The following is a 27,774-nucleotide window of genomic DNA, read 5'->3' as shown; positions in this document are numbered from 1 at the left end:
TGTTGAATATGTCTTTCATTTAATGTTACATAAATTACAAAGACATGTCCTGTGTTAGAATACTGGATGAATTGAAATGAGCAAAAACCATTAGTCAAAGTACCCAAATGGCCTCGGTGAACAATGGAAGCGCATTTCCTCGCCTGCACGGTAAACAATTCAACCAAGGACGGATTGAAGCTTTGCAGCCTGATGCTAAAGTTGATGTATGCATCGCTGGGCACTGAAGGATAAGCAGTGCGGATAAAGGATAAGAAAGTGTCTTTGCTGATGTGCCGGGGTGTCTGCTCACTATCAAGGATTCCTGCCGTGTCAGACAGACACTGGATCTCTGAGCTGAGAGGTCGGAAGACAAGAGCAGCTCCGCACATGCGAGACACACTGGCAGCGTAATTAGCACATGAATTATTTCCCTGCGATGACATGCCTCGGCGCCTCTTGACTTTGCTCTCGTGTGAGGAACGTCCCCGTGTATATGGCCCAAATTAGACATCTGCCAAATGCCAGTGCGTTACAGTTAGACAGTGCTTCCCTCTGTTCCAGTAATCAAAAGCGGACAGTTACCTCGCAGGGTGCCCTTTGGGTCTGTGCTGGCAACCTTGACAAAGGGGACATCCAAATTGAGCAGCTTGTTAAGATGCTGTGGCAGGAATGTATTTCCGCCAGCACATTTCAAGTAGGGCCGTAGCACACAAAGAGAGCTGCTGCCAAATGTAACTTCACAACTGTTCATGCAGTTCATTGGTTGTGATTGTAAATGATCCCCAGTATAGTACCATCAGGGATGATGATGATGGGTTCCTCACATCTCACAGCTCCTACGCCACGAACATCTTTTGATATTCGCCTGCTCTTCAGAAGTATGTTCAGTAAAGTGAAGTGGTGACTACTCCATACATTAATTTGACAATGATTCTCTTTTGATGAGGGTATTGATCCCCACCATCTCCTCAAGGCTTACATTATTATCCCCTGGATTTACTGTGTAGAAATGGATTGGGCTTTGCAGATTAGTATTCAGCACATTACACTCCCTCTTCACCATAATGCCGTTGTGATTCTGTAATGGGCTGAGAGCAAATGAGAGCCTTGCAGCTGGAAGTGTGTTGTTTAGTTTGTGTATTCATACAGTTGTTGTTTCTTGTGTGTGTGCACAGTATTATAATTTTCTGTCCGTTCGTTTATACATATATATATATATATATATTCTTCTTGTAGTGTGATACCCTCTTACATATAGTTTTTTTTATTCGGTCTTGCAATTTCTGAACTTGGGCTGTTATCCTCATCACACCTATATATTGGCAAAAGAGGCCTGCACACACTAATATCACCTTTTATCCTTTTCCTTTAAAAAACTGTGATTACTGTGATTCTGCAAAAGCAGCATATTCATTGTGTTTGCTATAGAAACGATTTGTAAACGGGTAACATGAAAGGATCTTCTTTGACATGCACATTAATGCTGCTAAGGAGTCATGACATAATAACTACCTCCCTTTCTGCTAAGAGGAGCAGTTTGTTTCCTGGACATTTCTGGAGTCAATGTTGCTATTAGAAAAACCCTCTTCATGCGTGAAACGAATTCAGGAAAAATATATAGTCTTTGGTGTTTGTGTTCATGGCGATCATGTGTGTGGTTCCCGATTGTCTATTTTGTGTTCATGCATGCATTAAGGTGTGCACAGGTGTGTGACTTCAAAGCAGTGATGCCATTACAGCTGTGATGGTTCCCTGTCCTCATGGGAGCTGCTCCCACAGGAGGATCGCCTATGCACCTGACTGAGACGCTGCCAATTAGTGAGCAGACTGTGTTTGAGCGGGCTGACACACTCTAAAATGACCGTGTGGGTCTTTGTTAGTGATGAATTTTATTACATTTCATTGGCTGGTTCCCAACACTCTGAAAAGCAGTCAACCCTGAAACCGTGATTTAATATTTAAAAATAATTCATCAGCACGATGTCATATTATCCTTGACATGCTTTATGAATCACATTATCAAATGTTATTTAAGAGACAATGTAGCTCTGACCTTCATTCTGACTTTGTGCCAGCCGTTTCTGCTCTTTTTCTTGTAATCAACAGTCCCTATCCAAACAAACTCCCTGGCAAGATTGCATCAGGAAATTAATTAATTTGCATGAATATTAATTGATTATTGCGTGTGTGTGTGTGTGTGTGTGTGAGAGAGAGAGAGAGAGAGAGAGAGAGAGAGAGAGAGAGAGAGAGAGAGAGAGAGAGAGAGAGAGGTAAGAAATATGGGACCATTGGAATAAATTGTAAAAAAACATTAGCACTTTCATGGATACAGTTTTTATGATGTAGATTTATACGTTTGTCTGAGGATCAGACCTGGGAACCCATCGCTGCCATGTATATTAATTAGTCCTGCATGTCTATTTTGACAATGCAGATTTGGTCAGCTAGGTAAGAAAATGTTACACGCATCAGTGGCGTCTGGGGGATTCTTTTTTTTTGGTAGGGTCAGCCAATCGGCTTCAGTAAACATCCCAGTATGCAAAAACATATTATTACTTTGAAGTTAATTATTTAACATTTATTCCAAAGGTTTAAAATAGTAAGGACATCTTATACAAACAATTCACTATATTAATGAATACACACATATATATATATATATATATATATATATATATATATACCGTGACTCAATTGGATGTGGGATATTTTCGTCCAGCTAAACCCAATCAGCAAAACATAGCGTCAGCTTTCTGTCTATTTTCTAACATTGTATTGACTAAATAAAAAAAGTATCCAGTATAAAATATCCAGTTAATCTTTAAATTAAATTAAAGTGTAACACTATCTTCCATACACTCTAGTTCACCGGTACACACATTTGCACAAATTAAATGATTGTGTGAGCCAAATATGTTCTGATAATAATTGCCTACCTGTTGCCTGCTCCGGTAAGTAATGACAAGCTGAATGGCAGCGCCACTTGAGAGTACGTTTGCTATGGATGAAGTGTTTCTGAGGACTGACATCAGGGGAGGAGACTTCCTCTGAACACAGCGGGACACCCTTCACACCGTGAATCTAAATGACTTTGTACGTTAAGCCTGCACAGTATGATGTCTGACAGAACTTGTATGTGTAAGACACCTCCACACATGCCGACCCACGCGGGTAGATACCTGGGTACGCTTCAGGTGCGTTCTCGCCCATTCATGTTGCTCTGTCACTACAAGCAGCAACAACAATGGTAACAATTTCAATTTTATTGCAGGCATAGACCAAACGAGAATGTGTACAAAATACAAAGGTGAATGAATTGGCAGTGACCAAAGTACGAGCAGGAGCGGTTTGTCACATTTTATTAAGTCTTTCGAATGGTGTGATAATCGCGTCATAAAATGTGTTCTCGAAGAATGTAGCACTTCAGAAACTCTCCTCTCTGTCATAATGTAAGAGGCTTAGGCCAGATTCATGACGCTAACTTCCTATCGCTTTAAAAGGCTGCCAGACACTAACTTCTATATCATTTTAATGGGCTGCCAGTCAAACAAGGGAGCAGAGAGTGAATACAGAGCCCAGTCGTCACAGATGTTTAAACGCTCTTGATCTCCACATTGTATGACACGCGTCCTTATTTTTCGCAGCACATCCTGTCCTTATAAATCCACAGGTGCCACTTTGGTAGTGTGTCTTACTTTCCTCCAGAGCTGTGAACTTCCCGTGAACCCATTTTTCCCTCACCTTGTTACTGAGCGCTGAAGAAGGCTATTTCTAGTGGCGAGAGGGTGGCGGGTGACATCTGTGACATGGAAGCAGGGATGCAGAGTCTCATGGTGTAGTTAATCCTGCCGACTGTCATCAACAAGGAAACACAGTTGGATACGGGCAACATAATTACAAGCGATGCCTACATCACCGTACTCTGTGCCCTCGAAAAAACAAAACACAGGTCCTTCCTTTAATGTCTCATCCTGTCTTTTCTCTCAGTTGACACTAGAGGACTTTTTTTGTTGTTGCAATAATGATCATCTGTATTTATTTTATTTTTTTTCAAACTGTATTATTCGTTAAATGGTTTCCACGGTACAACGATACTGTGTCTCTATCTGACCTAAAAAAATGAAAGGTCCTCTGCCATTTTTTTTGTCATTTGCCTTCCCGGCGTTTTCCACAAATGTGTTCCTCACCTCGTCAGGTAAAAAAGGTCTCGTATTTGAATAAAGCCAATTCGAATCACAGCCACCATCTCCGTATATATTTCACAGGGATTTTTTCCACATATCCTGCCAGGTCCGTGTCAGACCGGTGTGTTGCGATGTGATGTTGACAGGCAGCGCGCTCCCATGGGCACAAGCTAATTTAGAAAGCAGCCATTGAGTCGCAGATGCCAGATTAGTGTCAGGGCGATGTGACTGATGAGGAGCCACCCGGTCGCATGCTGGCCCTGTCTTACATATGCTCCTGCTTTTGGCCCCTTGTTGCTTACTAATAAACGAGTGATTTGCTTCCGAATAGTCAGCTATTCTATTTGTGGGTTAAGTGATACTTAAGCCGTCTATTTTTACAGCGCGGTATACCGCACTGTTTGTAGGAGCTTCACTCGGCAACACACCACTTTGATTCTGACACTAATTGAATTGAAAGTAGCAAATAATTGCATTACTTCCATTAATACGTGTAGTTTGTTCTGCACCACAACCACACATGTAATGGATGGAGAATGAGGATCCAAAATGGTGCAAACATACAATTGATTAACAATTCTTTTATCTGGCAAAGGTCAAATCCTAAATAGCGAATATTATGAGAAAAGAATGTTGAAGAGGAGCTGTATTATTGTGTAAATTGAGTGTCGGCGGCGAAGACACCGATGTTGTGACTGTGAGGAGTTTTTATCTGTCTGTCTCTCCCTGGGAGCTACACATTCCCCCTTTTCTTTTCATTTTATTTCAGTCCTCTGATCTCCGAAAAAAAGACTAAAGGAGCTGACTCTTATCCGTGTTCACATTCAGTGTTGTGACTCAAGGGCATCAAGGTGCCGGCAGATTGCGGGAGTTTGATTGACTGCAGACAATACGACAGCCCAAATATCCAGCAGAACACAATGACAAAACAGCAGTCGGTTTTTAGGATCAAGTCAAAGAGGATACATCTTGGTGACACATGCAAAATTTTAACCCTTCTTTAACTTGCTGCGTCTTCTGCAATCTGTATTAAAGGGATGTACAGGTGTACCTAATATTCACCAGTGTAGTTGCTATGGTCTTCCTGTCCAAGAAGGTTACACACTGAATGCACAAAACATTTACGACACTCTTCGCATAAAGTGGTCTAATTAAGGGTACTAAGGTGGAATCATTATCCCAGTTTAAGCATAAATGTAAAGGGGATGATTGTCAAAATTGTCACGTTTTACTTTCAGAATGTGCTTACTTAAGGGGATAGGATATGTGGGATTTAGTTGTCTGTATTTGAGATGATTCTGCTTTAAAATCCGGCATGTGTGTGTGTGTGTGTGTGTGTGTGTGTGTGTGTGTGTGTGTATGCCAGCAAACCTGCCCAGCTGTCTGCATTTGTTGTGTATTTGTGTGTTTTTTTGTCTGGGTGCTGCCAGTCACTGTCATATTTTATTTGAGAAAAAGAAAGATAATATTTTATGGCATGAATTACATTTAAGCCATTAAGGTTTAAGCAATGTTATACAGTTCCATTACATACCCAAGTCAAATGTGGTCCTGCTTTAAGTGCAAAAAGTTTGCATACTTAAACACAATTTAAGCTTAGAAAATAAATATTGTTAGCTCCAGTGCTGCCAACATTACTGACTCCCCAATTTTGTCAAGGAGTCAAACATCTATGCCGATCACTCGATACAATATTTACATCAGTGACAGTGAACCTAAACAGTTCTTCTATAAACTATTCTATTATTAGTACAATGGAGGCATAACAGAAGCTTGTTTGCTTGCTTTAAGATCTGTAGAATAGTTTATGTAGAGAAATAATAGATGTATATCTATGTCTCTATACATATACATACACAGATTTTTGTGGTTTTCAATTACACTACCCAAAAACACCTTATCAAACTTGACCTCGCAATAGGATTTAAAGTTGGAAAACAAAGACAGACAAGACTATACGCGCTAAAGACAAATGCAGGGTGTTTCTGCTCCCCAGCACATTTTACAAAAAAAAAGACTGGCTTGTTACCCAAATATGGAAAGACAGCTAAAAGGAGCCAGCGGTGTGCTTGCGAGCTGACTACCATCAGTGGCCAGATGGCAGATTGAGTGCATTCTTGGCCTGACACTCGACTTGGCTTCAAAAGTAAAATGCCTCCAAAAGCTGAAGCTCAACAAGAAATGCTTTGCCAGAGTTAACGTCATTCAAAAAATAAAAAATAAATAAAGTCTCTTATTTGAATAATCCACTTAAATCAATTAACCCTCTGTTCTGAATAAATCAACCCCTTTTGGGACATAACAATCATTTTTCAATGCAGCTGAGTTAATAGTGATGATTTGAACTGCTTCCCTTCATTCAGACCTTCACATGTTGACATCTCTAAGGAGATGAATGCCGCTGAATGCAGCTCGCCCTGACACTGCCTCTGGGCCGAGCCCCAAGTGTTGTAAATTCCTAACAAAACCGCCTCCTGTACACCCGCAATTCATTCTCCTTCGGTTAGGGGAATTAGCTGAAGTGCGCGCGTGTGTATACAGAGAGGCAGGAGAATGACCCTTTACTGTTGCCTCCATTTGTTATGTGGTCACTGAGCTTGTGGTGCAGGGATATGTGGATTTAGTGAAGAAAGAGGTCTCTCATCTTCCCCGATAGGGGGTCAGGCATTGGAGGAAGGACCAAAGTGCGGCGAGATTCAGCCAACTTCTATTACGGCCCTTGCAGTTTTCCCAGAGGTGCACTACGGCGCCTTTTTAAGGGGGAATCAATGAGGTGACAAATTGTTGTGGACAGCATCCCCTTTTAGCTGTTGTGTTGTTGCATCCACGCCTGGATGCTACTCTAAGCATGTGTGAGTGAGTGTCTTCTGAATGTGTGTATGTTTGGCAAGTGTATATATAAAAGTGCAGCCCTCCCTATTTATGATAATTGAATGCTTTGGTCCATTTGTGTTTTGGTTGCTTTTCTTCTGCTAGTGCCTTTGATGACTTTTTATCTGTCTAAACCAGTTCTTAAACGCTTTTTAATGGGAGTTCCTTTGACACTGCGCTGCTGTTTTGTCTCTCACAATGACAAGGCTGATGGTTTTTCTCAAGGTTTGTTGTGTCATACGGAAGGATGGCTGGTTGATGACTGATGACTTGTTTGAGTTTACTGAGAAACGTCCATCTGAACTGTTGGACCACTTATCCGCCCGGCTACTGGAGTCACTAATGAAATATCGTCAGTAATACAGAGGGAATACAACAAAAATATATGTGTGATTTTAATATATTTCAGATCGGATTTCATGACATAAACTGAACACTATCACAAGTGAATCCCCTCTCCATTTTCTCCACGTAAAGATAACACAGTATCTCAGTTTTTTGTTCAACCCATGGCCTGTGTGAGTTCAGAGGCTTTACTGTTTTTCCGTATCTGAGGGGGTCAAATTGTTTGCATTTCATTGCTCTGGTTTCAAATGTGTGTTTGCACTTCTTCTGCATCTCTGATGCAGAAGAATCTGATGTTATGTAATGTGCTTGTAGGGTGCTTTCACATAATGTCTTAATGCATGCTTACCTAATTATTGTGTGTGAACGTGGCGCTGGATGCTATGAGCTGATGTGATGCCGTCTATTCTACAATCTTCTCATGAGGCAGACGTAATTAGCCACAACTGATTCACATGCATGGTAACATTTGTAGCTATGTGGATGTAGCAGCAACTGCTCATCCCAGAAGACACAATATCACAATATCAAAATAAAATGGATACAAAAGACATAAAGGAAAGCGGTGCCATGATATCTGTGTGAGAAAGCTGTGAAGGAGAACATCTTCGCGTGCCAGGTACACCTCTACATTGTGTGATATGTAATGTCCAGAATAGCAGTTGCCTTGTTCTGCACAGGTAATTACTGTAAAAACGTATTAAAAGTGGGACCTAATGTATAAAAGGTATATCCGGTGCTTATCTCTAAGCACTTGTGTTCTATGGCTAAGGTGGGTACTAGCAGGTGCATCTCTAGATGTACCTTGCATCACATTTCAGCAAGCCACTTCTCTCCAATTTCCCAGGATTTGCTATTAATCCACCTTTTTTTGAGACGTCCTTTCTCATTTCTTTTTCTGACGGCTCCCCAACAGGCACCCAGGAGGCCATGATGTTAACGCGACGCACTTTTCTTTCTGTGTATCCGCAGGAAAAGAAGAGTACGTCGCCACCTTCAAAGGATCCGAGTTCTTCTGCTACGACTTGTCCTTGAACCCGATTCAAAGCAGCAGTGATGAAATCACGTTGTCATTCAAAACCCTGCAGAGGAATGGACTGATGCTGCACACGGGCAAATCAGCTGATTACGTCAACCTGGCACTGAAAAATGGGGCCGTCTCACTCGTCATTAATTTGGGGTCTGGAGCCTTTGAAGCTCTTGTGGAGCCCGTCAATGGGAAATTTAATGACAATGATTGGCATGATGTCAAAGTAACAAGGAATCTACGTCAGGTAACAGTACAGAGGGTGATGCAGAGACTCCGTAAATGAATCAAAACAAATGCACTTAAATCATTGCCATCATCTTTTGCAGACATTGTAATTGGATTGCTAAATTGAATCTCGGTGGAGATAAAACAGAACCACAAGTGCGTAGGGACGTCTAAATGTGAATTAACTCAGCTATCGGGTTACAGTTTGAAAGTCAAAAGGGGAAAATATTATTTACCTTTTTAAAAAAACAATCTGAGGTTAAAATATGACTTGACTCATGTCCCTTCCTTGAGAATGGCCCATATCAACACAGCAGTGTAGTTGCATGGTTTATTTTTTTGTTTCTAAAAAACAAAAAAACAAGTTTTCCAGTGCTTGTTTTAAATGTTGGACAGTTATTAATCACTCATTTCTATAAAGAATGATATCACTGCTAAAGGGAAAATATGAACGTCACATTAGCACAACTAAATCTGGGGTCACTCTGGAATTATACAACATACGTAGTCTTTGTTATGTCACCCGTAGGTCTATAAAGAGCCGCTGAAATGTTTAAACTAGGTGCCGATTTAACATGGGGATCAACTCGAGTGGCTTTTGGCACTTCAGTGTTGGCTTCATTTCTCAGCACCAGAGGTTGTGGAAATAGTCACTCTTTAAAATCAATGTTTTTGAGCACAACTCCTCTAAGGGATCCACATGCTTTACTGGGCTTTCCTACTGGGCAACAGTCACTCCTGCATTATTTGCTCTGGACAGACTACTTAATGCAGAAGCAGTGTGACCTGGTTAGATGTGTTAGGTATTAGATTTCTTATTCAGCAGCTTGTGCTTAAAACTCCCCAGAATGGTCCTTGCAATCTCCCACTAAGAGTGCCAATTGCATGTGGCAACACTGCTCATATAAATGGGACATTAGCCAGTATTGGTACTGGCCTGATTCTCAAGACGAGCAGACGAATCAGATGGGATGAAAAAAGTGTTAAAGTGTTAAGCGGAGGCTTTAGTTGTTGTGCATATGCAAACTCATCCACCTGTTGGACTAGAGCGCCCTGGCAAGAGAGAAGCTACAGATGTATGTGAATGTTTGTGGAATTGCCCCCGGTTTGTACCAGACAACAACATATACAGTTCTAAATGGTGACGGAGGCAGCTGCCACTCTGAACGGGGCCAGTCTGTTGGACCCACAGCCAATCCAAAGTTTTGCCAAGGCCAAAAACATGTTCTCAGTGGCGTTCGACAGTAACAACCCGCTGCCAAATGTCAATTGATTTAAGCCCCCGCTGAGTCTGTTGGTGGGTTTGATTTCACATCCCTGCTGTCTAAAAGCTGCCATGACCACAACAAGATCCCGATCCCCTTTTCCATTCAAAGTAGTTTGAGGTGTTATGGCTCACTGTATTCGATCAGCATATTGGGTTCCTTCCAGTACCTCCGGGCCTAATAGGACACTGTTGTGTACAATATGTAAAGCAACATTTGGGATCAGGCCCCAGGTGCACAAACCAGTGCTACAGGTGTGTGTTTCATAACAGCTAGGCCAGTGATGTGTGGCCATGTAAAGTTAAATGTAGGGTCCCAATCATTGTTCATCTTGGTTCACAGACTGTACAGCTGCTTTCCTCGGTGCATCTGTGTACTGGGGCAGCAGAAACTCCTCTTACACTGCCGGCTGAAATCGTGGTGATGATGATTATGAACACAACTCGCTCTTTGGCGACTCAACTCCAGTGTTGACTGGTCGAGAAAGTGTCCAACACAGTGCCTGATTGCCATCACGGGTTCCAGCATCTTTGTCCTTCACAGCATTCTGAGAAAAGTCCACTGCTGCTGAGACATTTGAGATGCTGCAGACAGACTTAGGTTAGGGTGAGGTTCAGTATCTTTTTTCTGAAAATAGTTACATATTATGATGTTTTTAATGGCCTTTAGCTTAATTCTGCAAATAATTACACATTTTACCATCGAGAATTGTATTTCATCATGAAGAACCCGTCCCACTATTTAGACTACATGCAACACCACATATTTATTTTTATTTTGACCCACATAAACTATTTGAAAATATTATATATGAGAAGGGCAGTAAGACTTAGCTCTCGAAAAGATCTCTGGTTTTGTTCCTGCTCAATTGGTGGAAAGCGTTCGTCTTCACCTCAATACCATAGCTGCAGATTTTGCATAATCAGCACATTGATTATTGGCAAACCTAAGCACTTGGCCAGCTTGAACATTCACTGCATTCAGATTGTAAAAGAAAACCAGGCATATTGACTGCACATTATTTGGGGGAATCAAAATTCCCATCCTCCTCGTTCTGTGTCTGGGTGTTCTTTGCTTTGTCTCATTTCAGTAAAGGGATCCTAAAGTCCATCAATAAGACCAAAGGGAGGTACAGTATTGTATGAGACGCAGGAAGTCTGACGCACTGGATTGGTCTCTAGAGCCTGAAGCAAGTCCAAAATAATCAAAATACCAACTAAAGGAACAAAGCTTTAAAATGGTTGTGAACTTGGGACTTTGCAAGAGAGGGTCAACTGTGCTTTAATCAGTCAAATCCGTAACTGTCCGTCATTCATAAGCTTTCCTCGGGACTTGGGCACTAGTCTGCTCACTTACAGAACACGGTTCGATAACACTGCGAGGAACCGAGGGAGTCGCTGGTCGAGTTCTTTTTTCTTGTTGAACTTATTTTGCCCTTTTACTCTGTGTCACTAACATTGCTTCAGAATCAAACTAACATCATTCATGGAATGTGTCATTCTACTAACCAGTATGGGTTTTGCCGTTTAACAATGTACTAACAGTATTGACCATCATATATTATTTGAGTAACAGTCGTTATTCTATTCACAGTTTTTAATTTCCTTTCTCCCCCCTTTTCCACAAAGCACTCAGGCATTGGACACGCTATGGTAAACAAACTACATTGTTCGGTAGATATCATTCTAATTGTTTCCTAGTTTGGGTTTGCCGTGTGTTTCTTTTCTTTTTTTTTACTGTAGACGTCATTTACAAAAAAGGGAAATTGCGGTTGGTACTCTTCTGCTTACTTTTCGACTCCTTTTTAATTTCTTGGTTCATTCATTGGTTTCGCCCTCTTTATTTCACTTGTTTCCTGTCCAATTCTGTTTGATCCACCTTTTTAGGAGCATCATTCCGAGCCTTTTGCATCAAGCTGTGGTTAATAATGAGGACCCTCTCCTGTCTGGCTGGCCTGATGCTCTTTGGCTCAGCCAGTTGTATCCCCTATTCACTCTGCATGGCATGCACTTTGACTATGTGCTGCAAATGTCAGACTACCCCATCGATGTGACAGTTGAGCTGTGTTTGTCTGTCGTGCGTTCGTTTTTCTCTTAGTGGTTCCGTCCAAACGCTTTTGCATGCATCTGAGGCTGTAGCAAGTGTCAAGATACTGATTCCCAAAATGCCAGTTGTTTTCTTTTTGTGTATTCAAAAAGAAAAGACAAATGAATGCATGCTTTTTTTTCACCTATACCCTCATTCATTGTCGTGTACTCAAAGGTGATTGTGCTTTTCATAGCATGTGCTTCCTCTCTAACCCAGTAGCCCCTTCGGATTTATTTTGTAGAACTGCTGGACGTACTAATATGGAATTAACAGTTTAACTAACAAAGATAACATTATACTAACACCATTTTTGTGTCTGCTAGAGTACTTTAAGTTGCAGTAGGGGCAATACTAACACTGTAGTGTGGGCACTTTACTAACACTTAAACTAGAATAGCGTTCCTTTTGAAGGCTTGCAGTCTTCCAACTAATCTAACTAACGAAATAAAAATAAAAAAAACAAGAAAAAAGACAATGAAAACAGACATGAAAATGGGTTTAAGAAGCACTTAGGGAAGCGTGTCGTAGACAACAAGAAGGAAAGGCAATAACATTGCGGTACGTAGGCTTTCTGAGTATAGCGTGTCTGTTCCCTGTGCTTTGTTGTCCAGGTAACAATATCCGTGGATGGGATTCTGACAACCACGGGATACACACAAGAAGACTACACCATGCTGGGCTCTGATGACTTTTTCTATGTTGGAGGGAGTCCTAGCACAGCTGACCTGCCCGGATCTCCAGTTAGCAACAACTTCATGGGCTGCCTCAAGGAGGTAAACACCACTTGTGTATGTGTGCACTCTCAGGCTGCTGGGTGACAGGATATGACTGGCTTCACCTCAGGCCTCCAAACAGGCCACTCCGCCCACACACTGACCTTATCTCATCCTTTACACTTAAGTTTGTTTCTCCTCTTTCCCTCACATATACTCACACAAACTTCATTTTTCCTCTACCACCCCCTCAGTGCGCTCGTAACACACACGCACACACACACACACACACACACACACACTCATTAACTTCTTGGTGTCTGGTGTTCTTGGAGTGGATTTTACCACAGACTTCATACAGCTCCGTCAGGTGCACTTCAAAGAGGAGCAGTGATCATGGGATCAGGCAGTTGAATTTTCATGAGCAGTCAGCCAGCTGACACACTGAAAACCTTACAATTTTACCACTTGGGAAAAGGATTTTAGAGCGCTTACCTATTGACTTACCGTATTACTATTGTGTTGGGTTTGGTGTTGTAGAGACAACGTGCAAGTACATCACTGTTTTACAAAATTACTTTAAGGCGATGTATTTCATTTGGCAGGTCATGTATGTTTAAATACATTATATTATGTATACATAATAACCCGCTCCATGTTCTAGGATTCTACTATAGAAGGGTGTATTTTACACTTTAAAGGGGATTTTTATTCCTGCTGTGGGTGTATAATTCATACATATAACGCTTTTAAGTTGTACAGTAATATATGTATATATACATATATATTTTGGTTAATGGCTATTAACCAGCAATAAATAGCCATTTTGACCTAAAGCATATATTTCAAAAGCCACCAGGGATATACAAAGATATAAAGCAAGTACTGTAAAAAACAATGTATCTATTCCAGCTTTAAAGTTCAAAAGCTGTTTCTCCTTCCCGTCGTCTCTTTCCCTTTGCTTTCTTCTTCTTGTCCTGCTTCTGTGGTTTCCTCACCTGAAGGGCCGGCTGTCGTTCTCTGCAATCCTCCTGGAGAGGTCCGAGGCAGATCCCTTTAATGAGCAGGCAGGGCATAGACCACATGTCTGCATGCCATGTACAGCTCATTAGAGGTCTGGTTTTGAAGTATCTTATTTAACCGCAAGTGATGTGGTGACATAGGGAGTGGAATTTGTGCACCATAAGCACGGCGCATTCATTCCGGTGAGCTGCCCTTAATGCTCTTGGTCAGCTTAATCACACCCTCTGCTCTCATTATCCTTAGATCAATGTTTTAAATTACTTGAAAGTATGGCTGTGATAGTTCCTGCAGGATGTCAGACAGAGAATGCCCCCTCTTTTATTTGCTCCTTAACAATTGATTTTGTATCATTTAGTTGTACTAGATAATGCACTGTAACGTCTACAGTTTTTTTGTGAATTGACAAATGCTCATCCAGCCTGTCTCATTATGCAGGATCCCCGTCTCAGGTCACCCTCTGTGTGATGGCGTAGGAGAGGTTGGTTTATCAGCATGTGAGCCCTGACGGATGGGATGTTTGATGGGGCTTGTTGCAGCATTGGTGTACAGATTCCGGCCTGAGTTGCCACGCCTGCCCGTTAGCTCTGATGGCAAAACAAACGGTGGTGCAGTAATTGCTCAGTTGTCACAGCCCTATAGCTTGATGACGAATTAGTGCAGCAGCACTCGCACGGCTCAGACCAACACTCCTTTTGACGGTGAAAGGTGCCCTTTGTCTCTGTAGCACAAAGAACTGATTTGGGTGAATAAGTTGTGTCTGCTGCACCTTCAGACCACGTAACTAAAGTCCAGCAGGCACATATCTCCTCTTTTATTCCTTTACTCCCTTTTTTTCTGGAGCCTGGAGTCGAGTGAAATTACCTTTTTATTCATATTCTATTTCTATGAAATCTTTAAAACATTCAATTTGGATAAGAAAGCACCTCTTTTTAAGATCTTTTATTAACTAGGTAAGTTAATGTAAGATAAAGACATGATAATACAAGCCTGGCATTTTCAGATTCCCCTTTAGTGGTGCAATAAAATTAAATACAAGCATTTACAAAATAAATACCCTGCTAATTCTAATGCATCTCTCTGCTCTCCCGTCTACCTGAACAGTTCAGAAAAGACGTGATTTAGTGATAAACGTAATGCTCCACGCAAATGCAATCCCATCGGAGTTGTCCCCGTTTTCAGGTGAACGCTTAGCATGGCAACAAATAAAGAACACGGGCAGAGTTTTCCACAGCTGTATCTAATTTGATTTGTCCCGTTAAAAGCGATTAAACCACTGAAACTCTTTTGTATACATACATGCATGTTACCGTGATAAGGCCGTCTGTCACTTGATAACCTTATCTGCAAATTAGTTGTGCTAGAGCGTTGCGGAAGCGACCATTAGCTCTGCTTCTGCTCCCTTGGGAAAGTCTGTAAAAGCTTTGTGTTTTTAAAGAGGCAATCTTTGAGATTTCAGACCTGGTTGATTTAGATTTTTCTATTTGAGTGAGGGCAGTGGGATTGTGCTCTGGGTTTGAGGAATCGTGTGTGTTGTTCATACATGAGTTTAGGTGAATAGTTTGATTTTATATGGTGATAGAAAAACAAATTCAAAATTATTTTTGGGGAATTTTACCCCACAAACTCTGTTCTTAATACTGCAAATGCATAAATATTGCTACTATTTCATCATCGGGCCATCTGCTTAATCACCATTGTATTACTCTTTCTACCATAGCTGGTGACTTAACACACATTTCTTTTTGATTCTTTTAATTATTTTTTTGCTTTGCAAACTGATTGACACATTATAATGAAACACTTGTATGTGTTTAAGAGATTAATTTTGAAATATTGTCACCACACTGATGTATTAATGAAAAGTTTTGACATTCACCAAAAAGTTAATTGCTTTCTCATATGGAAATTAGACGTAACAAGACGGAGGGATTCTTGCCACAACAGCTGCACTTATTGGAGATACTCCTTCATTACGGAGATTGGATAATTACAAAGTTATGTCTGTCTCTAAGTTTTTGTAACTTGCCAATTACAGTGGCACTCCTGTTTGATCCGCACACAGTGCGTGCACAGCTCCCCTTTACACAGTTGTAGCTCGGTCTTTGCTTTAAGAGAAAACGTTTTGATTAGCATTCTAGAATATTTACTTCCAAGCGACATTCTGCTTTGTTTTGGTCACTATCTAATGTGCCTCTTGTGTTGCCTTCAAACATTTATGAAACAGGAGATTAAAGATGAGTTTCATAGACAAATTGAGTTTATTTCTGAAAGAAATAACTCTCCAATAGTGATTGAGTTGGTAAGTTGGTCAGTTGATATGGCTGTACTGTATGATAATGATGTCATCCATGGTTAATTGATATTTCAATGACATTTTGGTTCATGTTTCTGTAATGATATGCAACTGACTGTCACTTCTGTACCGTAGCACTTCAGCGCTTGGCACCTCAAAGGTCACAGCTCTAATGCACTTCCCTTAATTAAGCTCACTTAAGCCAAGCGCTGTCTGGTTAACAGTGTTTGGGAATACAAAAACAGAAGTATGCAATGTAGCAATACGCAAATGACTGCAGTTATTTGGATTTTTCTTTTGAGAGCCAAATCTATCATCTGCCTCTTTGTATTGTAGTCAGGGGCGTTGATTGAGGTTTTACTCTGCACCTGCAATCAAGACAGCGGTCTAGGTTTATCCCCCTCCTTCCGACTTTCAAGCCACAAATCCGAGGAGACGCTACCTGATTATTACACCATAGACTTTTAGATCCAAGCCGCCTCTCACTCCGGTTGACACTGGAGCAAAATGCCAAAATGGATGTCTGAACTCCGCATACTTCACCCAGACGGGGTACACTCACTATGCATGTGTTGTGACGGCTTCGAGTAAAAAACAAGGAGAGCGGGTGATGTGAGTGACATTTGGTGCTGTGCAGACACAGTTCCACTCGAAAGGTTGCAGTGGGACAAAGATGACAGAGGCGTGCGTTGTGTAAAACTAGCTAATGACAAACTGTCCTGACAGGGTGAAATGTCACATGGTCAACGTGTTTTAAATACACTTATTGTTAATTATTTAAAGCAACTGTACATACGAATTGTTAAATCAACTTCAACAATTATATTTAACAAGCAATAGGCGGACATGTGTTGAGGGAGACACCAACTGTGTATGTCTATGTGTATTTAATGTATGATTGCAAAATTCACTTTTAAACTCTACTCCCAATTCAGGTTGTGTACAAAAACAACGACGTGAGGCTTGAGCTGTCCAGTATGGCCAAGCTGGGTGATCCCAAGATGAAGGTTCATGGCACTGTGGCCTTCAAGTGCGAGAATGTGGCCACTCTCGACCCCATCACCTTCGAGACGCCACAGTCTTTTATAATACTCAACAAGTGGAACGCGAAAAAGACGGGCTCCATCTCCTTTGACTTTCGCACCACGGAGCCCAACGGCCTTCTGCTCTTCAGTCACGGCAAGCCCAAGCAGCAACCAAAGGATTCCAAGAATCCTCAGACGCTCAAGGTGGACTTCTTTGCCATTGAGATGCTGGACGGCCACTTGTACCTGCTGCTGGACATGGGCTCCGGAACCACGAAGACCAAGGCGGTTAATAAGAAAGTCAATGACGGCGAGTGGTACCACGTGGACTTCCAGCGGGATGGCAGATCAGGTAACCTTTCATCTTTAAATGGAGAACATGTGTGAAAACATTAGCATAGGTGGAAAATACAGATATACAAAATGCAAATGCTCATTTTTCAACTTCAGATATTTTAGCTGAAATCTGTAACTTAATGTAGGAATTCCATAGCATTCTGTTTTGCTGGGTGCGAATATTGTTGTCATTTGATTGTGTTTTTGTTATTTATGTGTTCTAATAAGCTGGAGTAGCCACTGCATACATACATGTTTTTCTTGTTTACACCGTAATCAAGAATATGAATACGTGTATGAATGATGATGAATGCGTCTGTAGTCCGAACAACTTGCATATAATCCCTAGAGTGAAACCTTTTCTGTGCACAACCTGGATGAATTATTTAACTGCAGCACACATACTTCTGCAAGGTCACCGTTAACTTTTCTATGAGAGAAAATATCCAGTGCCTCGCCAAGGCTGATACTACGTCTCTACTGAAAATATGGTATTTATTTGCACTTGAAGCTTGTTGGGAACTTTTTCAGTCATTCAATGAAAGACATATTTGGATGGCAGTGTAGAATTCCATATGGAGGCACCTATCCAGGTACATTCATTTGGATTCCAGGGACATATTTGCCACAAAATAACTTCCTCCCTTCCGTTGTGTCCTTCAAGCCGTTGGTAGCTCTGCTCTGGTTCCTGTTGATTTGCTTATCTAAGCAGCAATTTGTTAGTGTATGCTTAAAGCCAAGGCCCTGCAAAGTCATGCTGCAAATTAAATATACCCCTTGACCATGTTTTTCCACTCCATCTCAAGAGGTGGAAATTAGATTAACTGTTTCATTACCCCCAAAGCAAAGTGTGGTCTCGATTGAGCTTATACATGGTTAGAATAGCCACACAATCCATTCATGTGATTTTTTTTTTTGACAAAGAAATCCAGTCTGATACTTTAATTGAGGTGGATGAATAAAGTAGTGAACGGTAATATACATTACTAAGGGCCCTGGATTCTTAACAAATGTGTCTAAGAAAAAGCTGCACTAACGTATCAAATAACATCAATCTAAAACATTTCATTATGGTAGACCAGATAATAAGAAATGCTGTCTAAATTAGATTTTATTCATTATCTGTCAAGTAACCAGCCATCATCCACCCCAACTCACAATAACGTGCACACACACTGACACACACAAAGCTTTTCAACATCTTTCATTTTTTTGTCAGTGGAGCTCGCTCTGCTCGCTGTTCTCTCTGTCTACTCTGCCTACGTTTCCATGGAAACAAGAGGTGGTCTCTCCCAGGACTCAGACAGTTACTGTGCTGGGCTGAGCTAATGACAATTCAGAATAAGTTTTCTTCCTTTCCTCAAGTCCAAGGCATCAACACTTACTAGAGAGTAAAAGGGACGTAACAAGGTCTCTGTAATGTGAGAAGAGTAAGTAAATGCTTAGAGTGCCGTAGTGTGCACTCACACACTATATAACGTTATTAAGAAATTTGCAAATCTACCAGCACGAGTGTTCACTTTATATATTCAAGCCCATTCCTCTCTGAACGTATGCGGTCCTCCTAAATCTAAAATCTTTCTACTGAAAAGTCCTCATACGATTTCCATTCCCGCCGCCGTGCTGTAATATGTTTTACCTTTTTCAGAGCTTGAAAGAACACAATCAATCCCTATCAACATATGAGGCAGTTTTAATACTCAATATGGAGCTCAGTTGAAAATACTCGTCCCACCTTCGACATGATGCCCGAATAGCTTGTGTAGGCTTTTATACACTCTCAAACTTTAAAAAATGTATTGAGTTAAGGTAGTTTTAAAATATAAGAAAACAATACACAAATGCCCTTGAGAGCTTGAGTCCCAAAACAAATGGCAGGCTTTGCTTTTCATCCGCGTGTCAGATGTTTTATTAATACACACTGCGGAGCAACTCACTCAAATCAAAAATACAACTTAACTGCCAAACATTATTATCTGCAGCCGGGATCCTCATTGAACACTGCAACAATGGTCTATAATGATCCTGCACTGTTTAGTTCAGCTGGCTCCTCCTGCAGGAAGCAACCCAGTAAATGACCTCTTGCTCTCAGACCGCATCTTCTAACCTCAGTGCATTAGAGATGCTAAGAGACACTTTGCTTTTAAGTGAGGGCGCCACTCATCAGGAGACATTACACGGACATTGCTCTGTTGAAGCCCCACTTCCTGCCAGGGCATGCAACCCACTACTGTACACGTAAACATGCACACACTTACAGTACACGAGCAGACACATGCACATACGCACACATATGGACAACCCATCCCACCATCTCCACAGCCCACTCACAAGCTCCTCTCTCCACAGAGAATCCAATCACATAGAGAGATTTGGCCGTATCGCCCTAACTGGATTGTAGTAATCCCCTGTCTAACATGTTTTGGGGATGTGTGAGTGGGGTTAGGGGACATCGTGCCAAGTTGAGCATGACTGCTGATGCAGAAAGTGTGAGAGAGAGAGAGAGAGAGAGAGAGAGATCTGAGCTGTCCTTTGGACCCATGCCTTCACTTTACTACTTACGGCTCAGGCCATAGAGCAAGAGAGGGAGACGGAAACGTGGTTCCAAGTTGGCTAGAATGCTGATCCTCGTCATCATTGTCCATCCTTACATAGTGCCAGCATCATCGTTTTGATCCCTCCCGAGCTGTACATCCTGTACGTGCTTCTCAAGATATTATTTGCTGCTGCCGTGCTCTCATCTGCTTTCTTATCCTTCATCATACATCCCTCCTTCATTTGCTTTCCAGACATATTTATCTCCGTGTTCCCATCTTGTTCTGTATTCATCTCCTCCTTTTTTTTTAATGCTCCCAAGCATTTGCCGAGACACATCTACTTCCCCTCCTGGCTATGAACACTGTTCCAAACATAGGCGGCCCTGCGACGTGTGTTAAATGTGATATGTGGTCCATGCTGCTAGCCTGGCGATGGCACATGACCCGATGGGATTGCATACTGCCTTCTGACTTAACATAGCTCGACTGTGTTTACACAATTCCTTGCAGCACTGTGACAAGTGAACAAAACACTCTGAGCAGATGCCTGAAAAATGCTGACATCCTTCTCTTGTCTCCCACACACATCAATTTAGATTGATGCGTACTCTAGACTTTGCGGTTAACGAATGTAATGAGAAAACATGGATCTAAAGAAGCCATTAAATTAAGTTTTTATTCAAGTTAAGTTTAGTGCAGTTATTACCTCTCATATGGTGAGATCTGATGTTACTTGGGTTGAGACACTCCCACAATTCACGCTGACCATTGCTGTGTTCTTTCTTAAGCTGAGCACCCGCTCTATCCAAGGAAAGTTTCCTCACTAATGAGTTTGATGTACTGAGCTCGTTAGCGATAACCTAAAGGGAGCTGTTCTGGCCGCGTGACGGGTGGCCCTTGCCAAGTGTGCAAAGCTTGGAAGTCACAACAGCTGTGGCTGGGGAGTGCAGGGGTAGCGGGTGGCGGCTGGAAAGAGCTGAAACAGATGCTGGGGGCCAAGACCCCTGAAAAAAGAGCCGGAACATGTTAGTTGGACCAGGTTAATCATTGTGCACTTGGTCCTTAGCCGTCTCTCTCAAGAAGGAATGCTCACCTTGGCCATGAAGAACATGCATAATCAAGATTATTGTTGTTATTTTTTTGAGATACAGCACATTCTTAAATAAAGAGTTGCACTGTCAATGAAAACAGACATATAGATATGCATCATAATGTATATAACTAGTAGTGATTTGTACATTCATGCATGTTAATGGAAGCTGTAATGAAGCTTGAAAGCCCCCGTTTAATGTCTAATTTGTCCCTTAAATTTACCAGACAGCCCTCTAAAAAATTCACGTGTGGCTTAAGGCTTGTCTCCCAACATAAACACTTTGACTAGAAAAGTAACTTAAAGGGTCCTTCATGTCGGCTGTGGCATGCATCTGTCACTCAAAATGCAAATGCATGACTTCTATGGCAATTCTATTTTTGAGTATCCTTAGCCTACTATTTCTCTGCAACTACCCCGAGGCAGTGGCCTGTGTGGACCTTCAGCAGCACAGTAAATAGATTACTGGACGAGGGTGCAGGCAGTGGAGGCAGCAACCATTAATTAAAGATCCACAATGGCTGCTGCCCCGAGAGTAACAGATCCATATACAAATTAATCACCCGGTCTGAGTCTCACAGTAAGGCCTTTCCCTTCCACAGCTTTACAGTCCAGTCATGTCCTCTGTTGTTTACCGTACTCCCGATCGAGAATTAAGCCTGAATGAGAGCGATAAATCATGTTGGGGAAACACACAAACTCTCATTGCAGGTTTAGAGGAAAACGGAGGGAGAGACTAGAGGGGAGGGGGGGGGGAGGCAGCCTGCTGTCCGTTAATCAAGTTTAAAAAGATGGCTGTGATGTTTCTTTTTGTTTTTTGGGTTGGCTAAAATGATGGAGGGGACAACGATTTTTCTTCTCCCCTCTTTACCATTTTATGACCGCTGCTTTATAGATAAAGGAGATTTATTATGGGAAATCCAAGGAAAATGGAGAGGATACTCTTAGGGATCGTAGATTAGGCTACTAATGGACTAGCTGTCTCATGATTAATGTGTCCTATCAAAACTCATCAGTCCTTCTAAATGAAGAAAACCCTGACCTTGTCCAGATGGATAACACCAATTAAGCTAATTTCTTCATCAAACCGTCTTTGAATGGGTCTTCTCTGCGTGTTTACTTTACATGGCACATTTATTTTCACCTGCAGACACCAACAAGTGTTACAGCTTTGGGTGTTGATCTGATGAATGACTTCAGAGTTGTTGGTTAAATGAAGAAATAACCGTATTCAACTGTGATCCTTTTAGGTACCATCTCGATCAACACTCTCCGCACTGCCTACACAGCCCCCGGAGAAAGCGAGATCCTGGACTTGGACGACAATCTCTACCTCGGGGGTCTGCCAGAAAACAAACTGGGTCTGGTGTTCCCCACTGAGGTGTGGACGGCGTTACTCAACTATGGCTACGTGGGCTGCATCCGGGACCTTTTCATCGACGGACAGAGTAAGGATGTCCGGCGCCTCGCTGAGGTGCAGAAGGCCGCCGGGGTGAAGCCCTCCTGCTCCAAGGAGCCTCCCAAACAGTGCTTGAGCAACCCCTGCCAAAACAACGGAGTGTGTAGAGAGGGCTGGAACCGCTACGTGTGTGACTGCTCTGGGACTGGATACCTGGGCCGCTCCTGTGAAAGAGGTAGGACTTTGTTTTTTTTATCTCTTTTTGTCTTCTCCGCAGTTTGGAAGGCTGCCATTTCCGTCTGGTTGGCATAACCTAAACTGCTGACGATGCACACATGTGAAACATTTCCACCTCACTACGTATTGTCCACCAGAAAAATACTTATTTTAATCGTGTGCACTTTCGATTTAGTCATTAGTCCAAAAGGGACCTCCTTTCATGTTCCGTTTGAACAGCGTCACTAGAAAAAAAGCCTGCAGGTGGGCTTTTTATGTAGGCTGAACATGGCTGAACATCAGCAGCTCTCCCAACAGCAAGCTGAAAGTAAAACGAGACAGGAGAGAAATTATGCATGTGGAGACAGCCACAGAGAGGCAGACGGAATGATTCAGGCATCGTAGAGTGTTCACTGCCGGGTGTTAGGCTCTGTGGAGTGGCAGGTGACTGATGCACCACTGAGACGCTGCTGGTCACGTCCAACATGCACACCAGCCTGTAAATTGCCTGTCTTCTGCTAACCATTTGGCTCATCAAACCACTCGCTCATGACCAGTCCTGCTGCAGAATACTTATCCCCACTCTCCGCCGGAGGAGAGCAATAGGAGGAGTGAGAGTCACACAGCGAAATCTTGCAACTGGAGCAGACGTAAACCTGCTCTGCAGTAGTACGTATATCACGTGCTTTTTATGGGGCGCTTGTAATGAAATCTCAAATTCCTCAGTTGTGTTGCATGATGGTAGAGTTATAACCAATATTTGTATTTATTAAGAGCTGCATTTGCTTGAAGTTACCCCCTCACTGTCTGGATAATCTAGCTACTGTTGATTCTTTTTTTCCGTATTTGTATTTCACAGACACCTAATCTGTAATATAACTGAAAAAAGCCAGTTATTTGTTCAGCTCAACATGTTCCCACTTTTCTACCTGCTTAGCATTAGCTTGTTTGCGTTTTGGACTAGTGGATTTCACATGATTAAAACCTAGCTAGAACAGAATAACAGCCAGCTGGGTGATCAAGCCAAATCCTCCACTTGCTAATACGTTGCTGCTGTGAGGCAATCATTTTTTTTACTCAAATTAGAATTTCAAGCTTATTTCCATAATCAGATTAAGTGAATTAACATTTTCTATCTTTTTTCACTAAATAGATTAGTAACATTAACTTCTATTAGTAGCCCAGGATTTGGGTCTTAACACCATTATTCAACAGTTTATTTTAACTCAATTATAGATATAGTTATTATTCTGTAAATAATAACAGAGACCCATGGCCAAATTATATAGTTGCTTCATGTTAGGATACTGATTACAGTACATTTGTTATAAATATCATATCAACACAAGTTACCGTTGGCTTTTACAATGTTTACATTGCGTCCTTATAAGTTCAAGAAACCAGCATTGCACTCAAGTGGTAAAACTCTTACGCCACAGCCGTATAGAGTAGAGTTTTCATCATGAAGCCTCAACAGAGCGAAGCAAATGAGCAAACATATGCATAATCAAGGTAAATCTAAAAAAAATATATATATATATATAAATGACACATCGTTATCACTGCATGATGCATTTAGACGACAGACAGCAGGAACAGGTTGTGTCGACAGGGAAAAAATAAACTCCTGTTAGAATAAAACCGCATCCCCCGCAGTCACATGTGTCGTCTGTACATATGCTCGTTCTTTTCCTCAGTCTTCAAGTTACTAACCTCACTAAACGGTGTTGCCTAAGTATCCTGTTGGTTTGTAGAGCTTCTCTGGCTGAGGTACTAATGATACGATAATGATGAAAATCAACGCTGTCAAATGAGCGCAAAATTAAATAAAGGCCATAATATGCCAGGAAGATTTCCTGTGATGCATTGAGTTTATTTTGTCATGTCTTTTCAATGCAGAAATTAAATAGTTGAGGCCAAAGTAGGAAATTCATTTTATTTCAGTGAAAAAGAGGGAAAGCGAATCTCGTCCATTGCTGATGAATTGTGTCAGTCAGGGTTGGCTCTCATTCTACACACGTGCACTTGCATTCTAGCTAATGAGTTGACAGGAATTAGGCCACAGTACATGAGGGAGATGGAGTGGGCACGGGATACAGATCACTTCAGTAGGATAATTACTTATCCGGAGTGTTTTTGGATTCAAAAAGATGAGTATCCACTCTGAATTCATCTGAAAACTAAAGCAGGAGGCATGCAGCTCTGCTTCCCGGGAAGTGCTGCATGTTACAAAGGTCTCTGCCAGTATGACCTCCTCTGCTCCCGTCTTACACTCAAGTATCTTCTGGCGTCTCTGCTCCTGTGCAAAACACTCCGGGTCTCTGGCTGCCTCCACTCTATGTAGGAGGCGAGCATTGGCGAGAGTGTGAGCGCGAGCAGTGGCATGGAGGATGGGCCGCGGCTTGTTGCCAGCTGTTTTGATGGCTCCAGATTGCCTCTGTGCTGGTAGGACGAAGCAGGCACCAGCAGGCTGAGGAGCTGTCAAAAGAATTACCCCGGCTCTCACTTATCCATGCATGGTGTACCACCCGGTGGCAAAATACAGCCACTGCATATGGCAGACGAGGAGGACAACAACGAGTGGAATGAGCAGGAGGCGGAGCTTCAGAAAAGAACCACGGAGCTGTTCGGCCTATTTTGAGAGATTTTAATTAAGCAGACAAAGCAATTTCCCCCTTGCATCCCAAATGTCTTCCTCTTCATTGTTCCTCCAGTTGCTAATTAGCCCAAATATTAGTCTAGCGGTGTGGGGCTAAGGCAGCCTCCCAGATGGTGTGGTAGGGGCGTTGGAGCTCATGTACGTATTCTCTAACAAGATGTGATGTGCTGTATTCCAACTCTGGAAGCACCTGCATGTTACTTCATGGACAGTGGCTGCAGACGGATGTTTGCCTACGTAAATCAGCGAACAAAAATAGATGCTTCTGATCAGCATAGAAGTGGATACATGTGTACACCATATGTGCTAGAACACATATTTACTTTAATTTTCATTCTTCTTCTTATTCGTATTCTTCTTTTGGAATACATCATTAGTATAAAGTATGAATCTATTAAATTGGAAGATATTATTGCCAGGTGGAGAATAACACACATCAAAACATACAATAGTCCTCAATGGAAAAAACAATTAAATTAAATATACCTAGAAAAACTGATGAGCCCATTTATTGCTTTTCAGAGCGTAAAGCCATTTGCTATTGGCCCGAAGCTAAAGCCAAGAGGTGCAGAACATTATTGCATAATTGTGAAATGCCCTCAAAAGGGAATTTTAGCCATGACCTTTGAAAGCAGACTGGGTGTTAGTCACCATTCACCACACTCGAATATAGTCACAAATTAGAGAACTGGTTGTCTTATGCCTTAAGCAATGTACACAGATGTGCAGAAAATTGGTGGAAAACATGGAAAATGGGAATGTCAGAGAGAGAATATAAGCATGTGTTGTGGACTAGAGGTTTGACTTCGAGTCAAGTAGACAATCACATTTTTCTTTAGTCCACAAACCGTGCAGACGTAAACATTTGTTGAGTTTCCCTGTCCTTTGTCAGTGGACTATATTGTGTTGGTACATAATAGCTTTTGATGCAGGATTACCACAGCTTCTTAAACAGGGTCATCTTGAGAGACTGATAGCAAAGCAAAGACCAACGATTAACTTGTAAATAATTAAACCTAGCTGTAATTCACCTTTAATTGACCCAATTTGCACATACGGAATCTTTACCAATTGGGCTGTCAAGCGTATTTCTCGAGTTGAAGTTGCAGATTCCGCCACTCCGAACTGACGCACTGATTTTCTGTCTTTGTTCTCATTTCTCAGCCTTGATAAAGTTGCCCTACGGTCACCTGGCAGCAGATGTGATATTGGTTTACGACAATGCTGTTTGTTTCTGTACAGAGAATAGTTTCTGCTTCTTTGGAAATCCACTCAACCTCACAGGTTGTTTTCACACATTTAATACCACTGAGGCTATTATCTGGATCCTCTATACTTAGATGCTCAAAGAAGTCCGCCGTGAAGAAGACATGAGCGGCTCTGAATTATTTATGATACATCACAGCCGTGAAAACAATTTCCAAAAGATCCTTTGGGAGGTGTTTTCGGGCAAGTTTTGAAATGGATTGGGCCTGGCACCCTGATACTTTCGGGACATCACAATCTTGTGACATGCAGCTAACAGCCTTCCTGCAGAGCCTGTTCGCGTCAGGGCTACGTGGAGGAACAACGGTGTGTCTTGCTGCTTTTAATTCCTCTTCTTAGTAGGACACCCTCATTTGTTTAGTGTGCCCCCCCACCCCCTCCACCCCACACATCCCAATCACTCTTTGGTTTCTTGTGAGCATCAGATAGAAGTGTTTGTATTTTGCTTTACAATTCAGGAAACCATCCACCCCCCACCCCGCTCCAGCTTCAGTCTTTTCAATTTATTTCAATATTAGAAATGGAAGTGCCATTAAAAATAACCTGGCTGACAGGATTGGATTTTCTGACTGGCGCTCACTTTGCATTAAGGAATGATTACCTCACATGTTGTTCTCCGTATTTCCATATCTGTCTGGACTGAAATTCTCAAGATGGGTTGTCTGAAATTCAATAAGGGTGACATCTTTGATGAAGAGAAGAAGAATTTACCCAGTTGTGATTACTTTGATATAACTGTAAAAAATGTTACAATAGGGTAATGTGTTACACATTATTACTTTTCTTCTGATCTTGATTTTTAGTGGAAGTTGTTTGTCTGCTTAAAGGCAGTCCACTGACCAGACTGCATGGGATTATATGTGATAGTGTTGAAACACTAATATAAGCTTTTAATAAAGAACACATTAATACATTCTCATTAATATGTCATGGATTTGTTTGAAGTATCTTCTTTTTTATTTACAGAGTTATTACTGATCAGAGGCATTATAAAGGGATTTCGCAACATCATAAAGTGCAGCACTGATCTGTTACTCTTGTTTTAGCATGCTGCTACTAGACAATGGACTCACTGGGTCGGCGTGCCAGCTCATAGCGACCAACATTAGGACATTTCACCGTCTCTCCTGGCATCTGCTCACCGTGTCCGAACGCAGCTCCTTGCTTTCGCTGCCTGGCAGGAAGTAGACAGTTTAGCAGCGAGAACTCGTTTGTCACACGCCCGTC

General features: G+C 41.8%; 1 protein-coding gene across 46 annotated transcripts in view; it reads left to right on the top strand.

Annotated features, from left to right (window-relative positions):
* The window catches only part of LOC120820365 (neurexin-1a), a 192,650-nt gene that overhangs the window by 57,759 nt on the left and 107,117 nt on the right, over positions 1–27,774 (top strand). For 37 of the 46 annotated variants that reach the window (XM_040178038.2, XM_040178037.2, XM_078104183.1 and 34 more), the window contains 5 exons: positions 8,355–8,656; positions 11,531–11,554; positions 12,602–12,763; positions 16,955–17,396; positions 22,258–22,641. In XM_040178038.2, the coding sequence (XP_040033972.1) occupies positions 8,355–8,656; positions 11,531–11,554; positions 12,602–12,763; positions 16,955–17,396; positions 22,258–22,641 (1,314 nt within the window). The remainder of the gene's footprint in view (positions 1–8,354; positions 8,657–11,530; positions 11,555–12,601; positions 12,764–16,954; positions 17,397–22,257; positions 22,642–27,774) is intronic. The other 9 variants (XM_040178031.2, XM_040178030.2, XM_040178029.2 and 6 more) reach the window with 1 other exon arrangement.

The sequence above is a fragment of the Gasterosteus aculeatus genome, chromosome 6, assembly GCF_964276395.1.
Source record: "Gasterosteus aculeatus chromosome 6, fGasAcu3.hap1.1, whole genome shotgun sequence".
NCBI lineage: Eukaryota > Metazoa > Chordata > Actinopteri > Perciformes > Gasterosteidae > Gasterosteus > Gasterosteus aculeatus.
The sequence above is the reverse complement of the archived record's forward strand: the minus strand, read 5'-3'. Positions and strand labels throughout refer to the sequence as shown.